Below are 14922 nucleotides of genomic sequence, written 5' to 3'. Positions count from 1 at the left end.
CTCCATTTATCTTTAGGTGTACATTGATGTTACCTGACAATTGCTGAATAAATGTTAACAAAAGAAAAGAAGGGCTTAGTTTTAGAGTTGAGAAGATTTCCATGCAAAAGTAAAAAAACAAATCACAATTTGCATTATTCACTTCAGCTCTTTGGCTTTTGAGAGTTTGGATACAAAAATCCCAATAAATCTCAACTGTGTCCACAGAAACGTCTACATAGAAACAGCTGAGTAAAGAAACAAGAGTACAGATATAATCACATGATAATTATAGTAAAAATCTATTCTGATGGGTGACTCTTTATATAATAACCATGTTTATTTTGTTCCAAACTATGATTTTTTTTTTGTACAAATTTGATCCTGCTTCCAAACTTTTGGCCTGTAGTGTACATGTAAAACATCTGGATTTTGCAGTGTTGTCTGAGCGTTTGTAACAGCAGCTGATGTACAGAACTCTCTCGGTTTACGCGTCCCTCCTGCCCAGGAATGTATTTGCCCTGTACATTCAATCCTCCACAGGCTTTTTATCTGTGTGCGATTCATCTTAGAAGTAATTTTAAACTTCAGCCCGTCTCCTGAACCCCCTCCATCGGGCCGCCCACACCCAGGTGATGGTGCAAACATGCCGCCCAGGCTTCACACTCATCTGCTCTCTCTTTTCCTTTCTCTCTTTCTCACTACAAACACACCCACACGGCTCTGCTGGGGAATTCATGGCCTCAGGCTAAACCAACACGACTCAGCTCCCTCACAGCGGACTAACAGCGTGGAGCTATGAGGAAGCACTTCATGACAGTTTAAAGGCACATTTTTTTTGTTTTCTCCTCCTGATGGACAGCACTGTGAGGTGGTTAACTGGTATTAGGTCTTGCAGCTTCAACACATGCGTTGACAGGATTGTTTTAACGCTCTATAGTTCTTCCTCTGTTTGCTGAGTCAACATGCCCTCAGGCTTTTTTGATTGACCAGGCAGAATCTCAAGGTAAGGGCAGATCAGATTTTATTTTATTTTTTGAAATTCATCAGTTGGTTGCTGCTTTTCTCAATGTCAAACAAGCTGTGGGTTCAGTTGAAGTGTGTTCAGGTGTGCTGCTGAGGCTGTGAATGTGTGCTGAAGTTTTTACGACCTCCTGTAATCACTAACTGTCACTGTGTTGGTTTAAATCAAACGGTCGCTGCAAAATCTTCTCTTGCGTATTCACACACATTTACTGGCTCTCTGAGAGTTAGATGGGAAGACTAGTATCAGTCTCATGTCTGTGGGCTAAAAATAAAGTTGGAGTTCAGCTTTGTATAAACACTAGAAATGGGGAATCAGTGAGAAAGAGCCCAAAAAATGTTTCAAACTTTGACTGGTTGACATGCAGTTCTTGCACCTTTTCATGCTGCAGATTTTAATACATGAAGTTGGCATTTCCCCCTCATCGACAGCATATACTGGCAAAGTAGTAATATGTTGTTTTCACGATTCTAAATTAAGATCAAAAAGAAGAAAACCCCTCAATTTTTTGACAGCCTGTCCGGAGTTTGCCCAACAGCATTTAAAGGGCTCTTAAATTTTCTTCTCTGATCAGTTGACACAAAACTTGAGATATCTGGACTGACCCTAAAGCCGCAGGACGCGCTTCTGATTATCATTAATGCCATTCTTGTGGTGAAGCATGATGGTGGCAGCATCATGTAGGGAGACAGGTGAGAACTAGGGTAGAGACCTGAAGGTGTCAGTTCACAGACATCAAAGTTGATAGAGATTGATAGAATCTGAAAGGAAAAATAGGATAAATTCAAAAAATCCAAGTGTCAAAAGCTTAGATTGAATTACCCAAGAAGAGTCAATTGCTTCGACAAAGCGCCTGCATGCTTTTATAAATGACAAATTTTGGTTTCTGACTTTAGTACACTACCGTTCAAAAGTTTGGGGTCAACCAGACAATTTCATGTGTTCTATGAAAACTCACATTTTCATTCATGTACTAACATAATTGCACAAGGGTTTTCTAATCATCAATGAGCCTTTCAACACCATTAGCTAACACAATGTAGCATTAGAACACAGGAGTGATGGTTGCTGGAAATGTTCCTCTGTATCTCTATGGAGATATTCCATTAAAAATCAGCTGTTTCCAGCTAGAATAGTCATTTACCACATTAACACTGTCTAGACTGGATTTCTGATTCATTTAATGTTATCTTCATTGAAAAAAAAAAACAGCTTTCCTTTCAACAATAAGGACATTTTTAAGCGATCCTAAACTTTTGAACAGTAGTGTACATTTGCAAAACTTCGGAAAACATGTTTTTTGCTGTTTTACTCCACTAAGGAACGCGGTGGAGTTATGTGATGATCGGCATACATGAATCTGTCTGTTAGCAACATTACTCAAAAACTGAATAACAGATTTCGATGAAATTCCCAGAGAAGGTCAGAAATGAGACAAGGACCACATCATTACATTCTGGCAGTTATGCGACTTATAGTCTGGATCCAGGGATTTGTTAAAGATTTCCGTATCACCGCAAGATAGCGGCATAGCATCACTGTAACTATGACAAGTGAACACTACGTCTACTGCCTGTTGACGATCACATGATTGTGATCCTACTACGAATCCACCAGGATGTATCCATTGGAAATGATACAAGGAACAATTGATTAAATTGTGGGGGTATTTCTGAGTTCCATCAATTCCCGCTTCCCGCTACATATTTAGTTCACGCGATTCGGTATCCTTACATAATGCATGCATAAAACACGCCTGTGCTCAGTGCAAGGTCATTTTTTATTCAAGATTTCATCCGTTGGAAATGATACAAAGACTGAGCAGCCTTGGCGGAGTACTGTCTGAATGCTTTTCTTGTATTATAGATTACAGAGTGTGAGTGTAGATTGATGGGCAAAAATGGGCACATTTATTAGCTAAAGAACAGCAACACAGCAAAGCATGCCAGAAGTGAAATATTTTCTGATGTAACATGTTAAATAGTGGGTTTGGAGCTGCTAGTCGGCTGAATTTGACATCTTCAGCAAGTCGTTTCCATGTTTCCCGTCTTTTCTGGCTGCAGACAGATGTGAGAGCGGTATCCGTCTTCTCATCTAACTCTCGAGAGTATTTCATCTAATGTCACATTATTCCTTTAAGAAAGAAAGAAGAGCTCCTTCATCACACTCTCAAATGTAGGGCAAATCCAAACAGGTTACATAACGGCCAGCGCTAAGGAGCTGCAACATGAGTTGGTTTAGTCATCAGATCGCCGCTATATGTAGTTTGGTTTCAGGTGGTTTGTTGTGTTGTTGTCTTGGTGCACAAAGTTTGTTGTTCCTGCAGGTAATTTGCAAGTAGCTGTCCATGTTGCATTTTCAGCATCTATGTGAGGAAATGAAAGTTATGTTTGGATTTAGTTTTGCTGTTGTTGGTATAATCAAGGTCAGGGGTGTCAAACATGCGGCCCGTGGTCCATAGCCGGCCCACCAAAGGGTCAAATCTGGCCTGCGGGACGACTTTGTAAAGTGTAAAAATTACAGAGAAGACATGAAACACTATAAATTAAAATAATTTCAAGTTCATGACAAATTGTTTGGACCATAAAGTAAAATATTAGATTGCTCATTGTTCTTTTGTCATTTTGTGTCTCATCTTTGTAATATTTCATCTTGTTTTTGATGTTTTTTTTGTCTGACTTTTGTTGTTTGTCTCATGTTTTTGTCATTTTGTTTCTCCTTATTGTCGTTTTGTTTCCTTTTTGTCTCACTTGTGTTGTTTGTCAATTTTTTTGCTGTTTCTCGCTTTTGTCATTTTTGGTCTCGTATGTTCCTTTTGTATAATTTTTTGTCTCATTTTTGTCGTCTGTCCATTTTCTTGTCGCTTTGTAACTTTTTTTGTCAAATTTTTTCTTTTTTTGTTTTGTTTTGCGTCATTTGTCTCATTTTTTGTCATTTTATTTCTCGCTTTTGCAATATTTTGTCTTGTTTTGGTTGTTTTTTGTCTTTTTTTTGTCTGACTTTTGTCATTTTTATCATAAAGTAAAATACTACCAGTTCCAGATTCCTGAGACTGAATATTTTGTGCCTTTGTAGACACTCTGTGATCTGTAAATTGTAATGTGTAAATGATAAACTGAGGCATAATGTTGTTGAAATTGAACTTATTTGTCTTACAAAATTTCAGAGAATTCCTTAAATGTGAACATTTTCAGAATGTACTTTTTGCACCAAAACAAAGGAAAAATTTGAAGTTGTGGTTTTTTATAGGTTATTATGCTCTGATTTGACTGGTCACTTGAGATCAAATAGGGCTGAATGTGGAACCTGAACTAAGATGAGTTTGACACTCCTGCTCTAGGTGATACAAGTCTCTACAGTGTCACGGTTTTGCGGAATGAATCACACGTTCAATCACCTGAAATCACGGTTTAGAAAGAATGCATTCAGCAGCTCTCTAAACACAACAATATGAATCACAGCAGCCGCGTAGCACAAGATCACAGCATGAATGTAGAGCGTAGTATGACTGTAGTACTAGGATGAAGCAACTCAAAGAACAGAGTGTACTCTTGTGTTAAAAACACAATGTCGTATTTCCAGGTCTTCACTCAACACATACAGTTAATCTTTGCTTTCCCTAGGTTTCAGTCTTTAAAACTGGCACCACTGATGTAAAATAACTATGCTTTTGCTCAATCGAAGTATTTATTTTTCTTTGTATGTTCAAAGGATGACGTGGATGTGACACCAACCCAACTGTGAGAATGTATGAGGTGATGTCCGGTGACACCCTGGCCTGGAAGGTGCCCAGTCCAAGACAAAGTGGAACCGAGTCCGGCCCCGAGGCGCACTTCACCGGGGAAGGAGGGCCCATCAAAATCCTCAAAGTGTGCTTCTGCACCAACAATAACCTGGGCAAGAACTTCAAGCTGGTCAAATGTGACAGCTCCTGGCAGATTAGGGTGAGAGTGTAGTCATTACAAAAGCATGTTAAAGGGAGTAGACGTGTCAAAGGACGAAGACGAAGAGAGAAATCTTAGCTTATCTGACAGTTTTGATAAGAAACTGAAGATCTGTCAAGGCTGAGTCATGAGATGTTTCATGAGAGGGATGTTTTATTTGGCCTCCTTGCCATGTTGGACTTTTAATAAATCTTTCATCACTGCACAAAAAATCTGATTCTCTCTGAGTTTGCAGCAATACAAATTTGAAATTGTAATGGCATTTTGGAGCGTATTTGTCGGCCACGACACATGAAACACGTATCAGCCAATTGAAAGATGACCAAAAATCTGTGGTAAAAATCTGACATCATACCTTTTGAACTTCCTCGTTCGCTCTCCTTAGGCAATCATTCGTTCGATTCTGGTCAGCGGTCGACTGGGGCCAAACATCGAACATGCAGGATGCTACGGTCTCCTGCTGAAGCACCTGAAGTCAGAAGAACTTCACTGGCTGCATCCAGACCTGACGGTCGGGGAGGTGGAACAACGCTACGAGAGCCATCATGTGGAAGCCGAGTGGAGGTACAGATGAATTAGTTCGATGTTTATCTCTGATTGGAAACTGCAGAGTTTCAAAATGATCTGCTGCCTCATATCTGATTTAGGATATTAAAACGTCTGTCTGTGTGTACGTGTTCTTGTTTGGTGCAGGTACGATCTTCGGATCAGATACGTTCCTGTCAATTTCCTAGAAAAATTCAAAGATGACAGATCTACGTTCCTGTATTTCTACCAACAGGTAACTGGAATCCTATTTGTTATCCTAGCAGCGAACGTTTTCAGCTGCTAAAAATTCACTTCTTGTTCTAATTCTGTTTTTTTTTCAGTACATTTTTGGCAGTAAGCAACAGTGTTTTAACACATAGGAGAGTAGGTGGATGTGTGCACAACGATGAATCTATTCGTGATTGGTTTTGTGTTGATAAAGTTTTTGTTGGTGAAACACTTTTCTGTCTTTATCTTGTCATGCAGGCTTTTAACACTCATGTTGTTCGAGTTTTTTTTCAAGCAAGCCCAGATCTGCTAAACCTTTGATCTCATGAGATAGATAATACTGTACTGTCAACAAGCATGGTGTTCTTTCAATTCAGCTAAATTTAAAGGTGCTGGATGAAAATATCACTGTCCGAGGAGCGGCATCATCCCAGATCAAACCAAACTGGCACGTCAGACACACCTCCCACCTCCCTTCATGTCTACAATTCTACAGTTTCATTTATCAGATGCTTTTATGCAAAGCGACGTACAACTGAGAGTAGAAACAACACAAGCAAGGTTTTAGCCAGAAGAAAACAACCGATAAGTGCCATAAAACAAGTTCAAGTGTGATAATGTTTTGTTTAGAACCAGATAGGTTGTGTATGTGAGAGTCAACTATAAATACTCCATACTCAACCGTTAGCCCACAATTTGTCTAACATTCGTCTAATATCTCAGACTGGAGTGGATTCATGTGTACAAACAGATATGAAAAGCCAAACACTGGTAGAGACTCTCACACTGAGGTGAAACTAAACAAATGCACAACAAGATTTAAATAAATAACATATATAAAATACTTTTAAAAACATTTTTGGATACTTGACAACATTGTGCTGCGCTGTGACTTTTAAAATGCAGCGTCACTGTCGTTCTCCTTATAGACGGGTCAACAGTTTCAAAGGGAGGGACTCACATGCACTAACATGCTCACCCAAACAGAGAAACTCAGATTGCAACACACACAGAGGAAGTATGACATAATTATGTGTTCAGGATGCCATTGCTTCATTGACTGCTTCGATATACACTACCGTTCGGGGTCACTTAGAAATGTCCTTATTGTTGAAAGAAAAGCAGTTTTTTCAATGAAGCTAACATTAAATTATTCAGAAATACAGTCTAGACATTGTTAATGTGGTAAATGACTATTTATAGTTTTACAAATTTACAGTTTGCAGTTGATATCTGTAATTTTTACACTTTACAAAGTCGTTCCGCGGGCCAGATTGGACCCTCTGGTGGGCTGGTTTTGGTTTGCGGGCCGCATGTTTGAGAGCCCTGCCTTAGATTTAGCTTCCGAAAAGCTAATCATCATCTGGAACATGACTATTTCCATGATTATTGACACATTATGTTGTCAAGGCATAGAAAAATTGAACCATTCAAAACAAGAGGACAACTGTTTTTTTGACAGGAAGTATACGTACACTAAACATTTTATTGCCCCAATGGGTCAAACAGATCACATGTATGTTCTATATTTTATTATTAAGTTTATTTATACATTTAATTTTAGACTGATATGCAAGAAAACATAGACCATCACAGTCTGGCCTTAAAGTGGACTTACACTACTTTTAAAAAGTTTGAGGTCACTGAGAAATGTCCTTATTTTTGAAAGAAAAGTAGTTTTTTTTTTCAATGAAGATGACATTAAATCAGTAAGAAATCCAGTGTAGACATTGTTAATGTGGTAAATGACTATTGTAGCTGGAAACAGCTGATTTTTAATGGAATATCTCCATAGAGGTACAGAGGAACATTTCCAGCAACCATCACTCCTGTGTTCTAATGCTACATTGTGTTAGCTAATGGTGTTGAAAGGCTAAATGATGATTAGAAAACCCTTATGCAGTTATGTTAGCACATGAAAAAAAGTGGAAGTTTTCATGGAAAACATGAAATTGTCTGAGTGACCCCAAACTTTTGAACGGTAGTGAAACTGTAGCCTGAGTCACTAGTATAGCCTTTGGTGTATGTTGGTATATTTATTTCGTCTGTTCTTATAATGTTTTACAGGTGCGCAGTGATTACATGCAGTATCATGCCAGTAAGGTCAGTGATGGGATGGCGCTGCAGCTCGGTTGTTTGGAGATCAGGTGAGTCACCGCATTCCTCAACTCTCTGAGTGCAAGGAATTTACAGTATATATTGTTCATGTGTTTCACTGTAGGCTCTGTGATAACTTTAGTCTTGTGCTGCATTCAGTGTGTCAAATTAAAAGGACTAATATTTGTATGTGTTTTTTTCCCACTCTGTTTTTACAGGAGGTTCTATAAAGACATGAATGCAAAAGGTCTTGAAAAGAAATCTAACTTTGAGCTGCTAGAGTAAGTTTTTACTTTTACCCTACACAGTATCTGTGCTGTCGCCTGAAAACACTTTATTGTAATGTTAGCAGCGTGGTGTGATTTACAGTTTCTTTAAGGACATTATGGCCCTGAGAGTGAACCTTGAGCTTGATAAAAGGCCAGTGAATGTAAGAAATGTGTGAAATTAAAGACCAATCTGTGCCACTTGTTACAGGACATAGCAGCTACTTACATATTATAGCACTGTATTGCTGAATGTTCCTGAAATCCTGTGTCTCGTAAGTGAACATAGCACAGGATTTCTGGAGAATTCAGAACTTGCTATTGTGTTTTGGCTCCATTGATGGAAATCTTGCAGAAACGAACGACTACTTCAGTTACAATTATTTTAATGATGAATTATAAAGGTGTGGATGGCCGAGAATTTCCTTGTCTCTTCTCATACCAAATATTTGTTCCAAGCCGCACTCGTTTTCCTGGAACTTTGGAACATTTGCAGTACAGACAGTAAACATGGTCACAAATTTTGGTTTACATTTGGATAGATGACAATATTTATGTCACAAGTAAGCTTGTGAATGCAGAAAAGCATGAATTGGCCTTAAACCTGTGGCGCAAAGCTTTTGTCTCCACCTTCTGACAGTGAGAGGAATTATACAAACAAGTTTCATGCTGATGTCCTATGTATACACTGTTTGTTTCTTAAGCCTGTAACCTTCATGTCAACGTCCAGGTAGAACCTTTTCAAGGATGCTCTTGGGTTTTTCCATCATTGACTTCGTAATACTCATACTTGCTATGACTTACCCCATTTCTGTGGCTACTGTTGCTCCCCTATTCAGCCCTGACAGACCATATCATTGCTGGTTGACGTAAAACGCACTGCTGCTGGTGCACCTGCTCGGGCATGTTGCCTCAGACACCAGGTTTAAAACTTTGGTATACTGTGAAATACAGAGAGATTTACCTGGTGCCAAAAGGCTTAATAGTGTAAACTGATTAGGGAAGAGCTTAAACGTAACAGATGATTATTCATGCACACTGCAGACCAAAGGTTTGGAAGCAAGATCAGATTTGTACAAGAAATTTTCATATTGGTATACTTTGCAACAAATAAACATGATCATTATATAAAGAGTCACTCAGAATGTCAGAATACATTTTTACTGTAATTATCAAGTATTTGTATCTGTATTCTTGTTTCTTTACTCAGCTGTTTCTTTCTACATTTCTGTAGTAGTTCTAGAGATATGGACACAGTTGAGATTTATTGGGATTTTTGTATGCAGACTCTCAAAAGCCAAAGAGATAAAGTCAATAATGCAAAGTGTGATTTGTTTCTTTTTACTTTTGCACCAAGGTTGTGGCTCTTGTAAATCTTCTCAACCCTAAAACTAAACCCTTGCTTTCTCTTGTTAACATTTATTCAGCAATTGACTGGTAACATCAATGTACACCTAAAGGTAAATTGAGGAAAAATGGTGCATATCAATGAAAGCAAAGTCTGATCATGCAGTAAATACATCCCAGAATTCATACTGTTTTTTTAAGAAATACATTGTGAAGAGAACCTTGAAGTTGCTTCCAAACTTTAGGCCTGTAGTGTGTGAAAGTTCTAGAGCTAAAAGCAATGTTAGAGATGCCTCCTCTATGTCCTTTTGAATTTTAGGTTTTTAATTCTTACTATTCTATTTTGGCTTTAGAAAAGAAGTGGGCCTGGACCTTTTTTTTCCTCAGCAGCTGATAAACAGTATGAAGGTAAACTTCCCAAAACAAGCAGCCACAAATTGAGCTTTGTTTAGAATTTGAAATCAGACTTGGCAGGTACAAACCATACCTAGTTTGAATTTCCATGGTTGTGATCCAGTCTAGGCAGCTACGGAAGTTGATCCAGCAAACATTTCAACAGTTTGCAATGCTCAAGGAGGACGACTGCATGGTTAAGTTCTTTGAGACCCTCAAGGACTTCGTCAGCTACGATGAAGAGGTCTTTCCCTGTGAACTAGTGGTGAGTGGAAACATTATGAAGACTAAATGTGTCTTTCCGCTAAACACTTTGACAGACCCTGTTTTCGCTCTCACTTTAACTGCAGATTTACTGTCGCTACTGTTAATATTACAGCAAGGCTGGAGTCTGTCTGTGGAGCTGGTCATCGGTGGGAGAGGAATTCGCCAACGAACGCAGAAGAATTCAGCAGTAAGTGTGGTGAAGATTTAAGTTTTCTTAGAATTACCTTTGTCTTTTCATTAAATAGAACATTAACTTGTGCACTACATCCAATCTATCTGTGTAGGAAACAAGAAAACAGCTAGCTAGGCTTTGTACCGTCATCTACCAGCAACTCTAAAGTTCAGCAATTAACACAAACTTCTTTTAGTCTTAGTGGATGCCAGAAAACTGCTCTGAGCCAAGAAATAGTCTGAGATGACTCACTTTTTTATGAGGTATTGTGTCGTAATAGTTGACTTTTAGAGATGCTGTTTGAGCAAGGCTATTTCAGTTTCCACCCTGTATCCTTTGTTAAGCTGATTTCATACGGTTTCATACCTAAATACTACCCCAACATATGGTACTGTCCAAGATCTATTATTTGGCATTAAGTCTAAGCATGATGACCTTTGATCTTGAATAAATGTATTTCCCAAATACTTTGAAAAACTAATTTAACCCTGACATAGTGTTCATATTTTATGCCTTCACTATATTAAGTATAATTCTCTCCTAGCAAGTGTCCCAATCAGGATGTGTAAGATGTAATCTTATCAAAAATATAACCATCTCCTCTTTTTTTGATTTCTGCTAGGTTAGCATTATTTTCATTTCACAAGTGCAGATGAAGAGAGGGCACGCACTTCCGGTCTTATGACTTATACGAGCTTCTGTTGGGTTGCTGCTTTCCACAGGATTGCTTAGTGTATGCATAAATTCAGTGGACACGTTCGGTCTTCCAGTCTTATCATTGTTTGTATTAGAAGCTGATTTACACATCCTACTTGCCTAGTTTTAACATTTGTTCAGTCTTAAAATGCCACAACACAATGTAGAATCGTTGTGACTCACTCCGGTTGCGTCCTGAAAACTAATTCCTGCTAAATTTTGTCCTCTGTGACAAATTTTCAAATCTCGACGTGCAATGCAAGAAATTAATCTCCTAACAGCCACTAGTGGATATTTAATCGTTCTGTACCTAGCATGTAATCGGTACCATCATAATTTAACTTAATGCATCTCTTACTTCTGTGCCACAGGCTGTGTTTTTAGCCGACTTCAAACAGATCAAGCGGATAGAGTGCTTATCGCAGAGCGACGGCAAGGCTCTGCTAAACCTCAACATAGAGGGAGCCAGACAAGTAAGCGCCACGACAACTGAGAACGACTTATTTTTCTATACAGTGTTAAAAAAAAAGCATGAGAACGACTCTTCAGCTGTGTTGCATGTCATGCCTTTCTTTGATAGCGTCTGTCGATCAACGTGGCCACGGTTCCTATGGCGGAGAACATGATGGACCTTATTGATGGTTACTGCCGTTTGGAAAATGACACAGATGATACTGTTATCTACCGACCAAACAAAGGTGTGTATGACTCCACTCACAATAAAGGTCACCAATGTGTCATTCTTAAAGATGATACATAGTTGGATGCCTTGAAAGTTGCATAAAATGTATTTTTAAAACTCATTTGGACCTAATTTCTGTCCTAGACAATACAAGAAGTGCCCTACCTGAGATTCCTACAGGGTGAGTGGTTGTATTATTGAATCCTCTCAGAACTCTTCGGAGTCCTAGTTTTTAAAAAATTTACAGCCAGTTCTTTCTCTTATTCTGTCTTTCCAGTAGAGACACCAGCTCGATCAGACACAGTATGGGTGAGCTGAAGTGTTTCATATTTTTCCACCGTCCCCATTGTACAGTTCACATTTTTAATACTGATATTACCTCAGTAAAAGAAAAATCCACATTGATGGGAGGCAGTAAGGTTACGATCTAGAAAAAATGTCTCTCTCTTTGCATTTGCAGGTTCTGATATCTACTGTGAGATTCTCGATGAAAGGCCGAAAGGTTTGTTTAGTCAGGGGTTTGTAGAATAATGCCAGTGGAAACTCACTTTTGAGCCTTCACTAACTTCACTATTGCTCTGCAGTTGTGAAGTATGGGATTGCCCGGGATGACATCGTTCTCGGACGAATCCTTGGTGAGGGGTTTTTCGGGGAAGTCTATGATGGAGTGTACAAAAAACCTGTAAGTCCGTCGCCACTTTTACAGTTTGGATAAGTTACAGAATAAAGAATACTAAGTAGGAAAGGAGAACTTCTTAGCTTTTACTTACTGGTGTAAAGAAATGAAAACTATTTGTTGACATTTCCAGCAGTTTATAGAAACGATTGAGGAAAATGGTTATTAAACTGTTTGTTTGTTTCACTTCTTCATTGGATAGGATGGCGAAAGGGTTAATGTTGCAGTGAAGACCTGCAAAGACTGTTCACCTGATGTGATGGAAAAGTTCATGAGTGAAGCAGGTAGACAGAGAAAAATATTTTTAAAAACAATTATTACTGCTTTTACAGTGAAACGACACATGGGTATACTACAAGACAAAAGTCTGGAAGCAACTTCAAGTTTCTGTTCCCAATCCCTTTCTTAAAAACAAGTATGAATTCTATGCATTTTGGGATATATTTACACTATTATGCACCATGTACTATAACTACCACAGAAATGTCTAGAAAGAAACAGCTGAGTAAAGAAACAAGAGTACAAATTTGATCTTTCATCCAAACTTTTGGCTTGTAGTGTAAATCCAGAACTTTGTGTATTTGCCAGTGATAATGAAGAACCTCGAACATCCCCACATCGTCAAACTGATTGGAATCATAGAGGATGATCCCGTGTGGATCGTCATGGAGCTTTACCAGTATGGAGAGGTTAGTGCTGATTTCAAAGTTTATTATAGAAATATGGGAAAAGTTGAGTCTTGTGTGATTGTGTTGCAGCCAAATCCAGTAATCTGTTCATCTCAGTGTGACCGCTGTATGCCAGTGCGGATGTTGAATAAGCGAATTCCCGTCTAACTGATTATATAACTGATTCTCCTGCAGCTCGGGAACTACCTGACTCAGAACCAAAACAAGCTGACCAATATGACTCTGGTGCTGTTCAGCCTGCAGATCTGCAAAGCTCTGGTCTACCTCGAAGGGGTCAACATGGTCCACAGGTGAAGAATTCATCAATTGCTAAATCAAAACATACAAAAGATCTTTTAAAAAATGAAAAAATCTCACAATAAAGGCAAGGTGAACAAATTGGAAAGATTAAATTTAGTTCTTCTGTGAATTAATGTTTGCATTTTAACCATTAGAACCCCAAAACCACACTCTGTCTTCTCAGCTGAATAACTAATGAAGTCATAACTGCAGTGAAGTGCAGCATACATCAAATGAAACTGCATAACTTGACCTTTCTAATGACACCAGTGGCTTTTCTGTGTGCCAAAGCTTTTTGGGAAAAATCTTTTTAAATTTACATCAAACTTACTCATAGAAAAGTGCGTCAATCTGCTTCTGAATTCATTTTTGCATGGGTCATACCAGAATTGGAGGACATTTTACATCCCACCCATCAAATTTCAAATAATCCATGTAGAAAACACTAAAACGTGCAGTTATTGTGTAAATATATTTGTCCTGAGACCAAATCTAAAAAAACAGGAGAAAAGAATATTGAATATATTTTTAAAAATACCAAATAAGTCTGGAGTTCCCCCTAAAATGCCATTTTTCTTTTGTCTCAACCCGATGATGACCAAACTGAATCTCAAATAAAACAGTTAAATGAAATTTAAGTCTCCTTTCTTTTGTTATTATTTTTTCCATTGATGTCGCTTGTAATTGTGGGAACATTTTTTTAAAATCAGCATAATATTTTAAATAATAATTATTATGCATGGAACGTGTGTTCCACAACAACCCTGTTAGCTTAAACCTTTTTAGCTGGTAGAAGAAGAAGAAAAGAGTGAATCACATGAATTGCTGGAATTAACATCGTCAGTTTTCCTAAAGAATGTGTAGAGCAAAGCTATGTCCTCTCTTCTATTTTTCATATTTTCATAACATTGTCAGCCTTTATTAAATGTCTCAAGCCTTTGATAGTTTATTACCTATTATTGATGAATATGGAGCAGAAAATTGTAAAAGAGAAGGTTTATTTTTCAAAAATTTCGAAGCCCAAATGTTCTCCAATTCTGGAATGACCTACATAGAAATGGAACACAGACTAAAAGAAGTTATGATGTTTGTCACATATTTGCATACGTGAACACCCATTTTCACACATGTGTGCTTCTAGGTTGAAAAAGCCCCCATCATTTGAAAAAACATGCTGCAATTTAGCCTCTCTGATGACAATACTTTGGTTCTCTATGCGACAAATCACTGTTGATTAATCGTATTTGCAAATCGAGGCAAATTTCTGCATAATTCCCAATGAATGTTTCATCTACATGTCACTTTGTATGAAAAATAAACACTATATTCCTGGGGGATGCATAACAAAACAAATTTGGTCCTTTGCTGCTGCCATTTTTGTGCTTTTGGAAGAGGCACGACTTACAATAGTGTGATATTCTGGCACAGTCGTGCTGAATTACAGCAGAAACTATTTGAAAATCTGGTCAGATATCTTGTGATTATTATACAATACAGAACAGTGGTAAGCCATGGGGATGGAGAGGAAAATGGGGAGTTGATACTGTAGAAAAAACATTTGAATGCAAAGACGAAACATGCAAAATAAGGTGGCAACAATGGGGAACCTTTTCTTTAAGCTTTAAATATTTATCCTACGACAGAACCCTACAGAA

General features: G+C 38.2%; 1 protein-coding gene across 4 annotated transcripts in view; it reads left to right on the top strand.

Moving 5' to 3' along the window:
* Window positions 1-14922, top strand: part of ptk2bb (protein tyrosine kinase 2 beta, b) — a 36683-nt gene that overhangs the window by 5828 nt on the left and 15933 nt on the right. For 2 of the 4 annotated variants that reach the window (XM_035942340.2, XM_055015921.1), the window contains 17 exons: window positions 4715-4947; window positions 5333-5511; window positions 5641-5728; window positions 7771-7850; window positions 8019-8081; window positions 9767-9821; window positions 9931-10071; window positions 10186-10260; window positions 11313-11414; window positions 11522-11639; window positions 11768-11804; window positions 11901-11932; window positions 12084-12125; window positions 12208-12305; window positions 12502-12583; window positions 12888-12988; window positions 13163-13278. In XM_035942340.2, the coding sequence (XP_035798233.2) occupies window positions 4750-4947; window positions 5333-5511; window positions 5641-5728; window positions 7771-7850; window positions 8019-8081; window positions 9767-9821; window positions 9931-10071; window positions 10186-10260; window positions 11313-11414; window positions 11522-11639; window positions 11768-11804; window positions 11901-11932; window positions 12084-12125; window positions 12208-12305; window positions 12502-12583; window positions 12888-12988; window positions 13163-13278 (1607 nt within the window). In that variant the 5' untranslated portion in view covers window positions 4715-4749. Of the gene's footprint in view, window positions 1-728; window positions 986-4714; window positions 4948-5332; window positions 5512-5640; window positions 5729-7770; window positions 7851-8018; window positions 8082-9766; window positions 9822-9930; window positions 10072-10185; window positions 10261-11312; window positions 11415-11521; window positions 11640-11767; window positions 11805-11900; window positions 11933-12083; window positions 12126-12207; window positions 12306-12501; window positions 12584-12887; window positions 12989-13162; window positions 13279-14922 lie in introns of those variants that run through there. The other 2 variants (XM_055015922.1, XM_055015923.1) reach the window with 2 other exon arrangements.

This window comes from Amphiprion ocellaris, chromosome 12 (genome assembly GCF_022539595.1).
Source record: "Amphiprion ocellaris isolate individual 3 ecotype Okinawa chromosome 12, ASM2253959v1, whole genome shotgun sequence".
In the NCBI taxonomy this organism is placed as follows: Eukaryota; Metazoa; Chordata; class Actinopteri; family Pomacentridae; genus Amphiprion; species Amphiprion ocellaris.
Note: the sequence above shows the minus strand (reverse complement) of the source record. Positions and strands in the feature narration are given on the sequence as shown.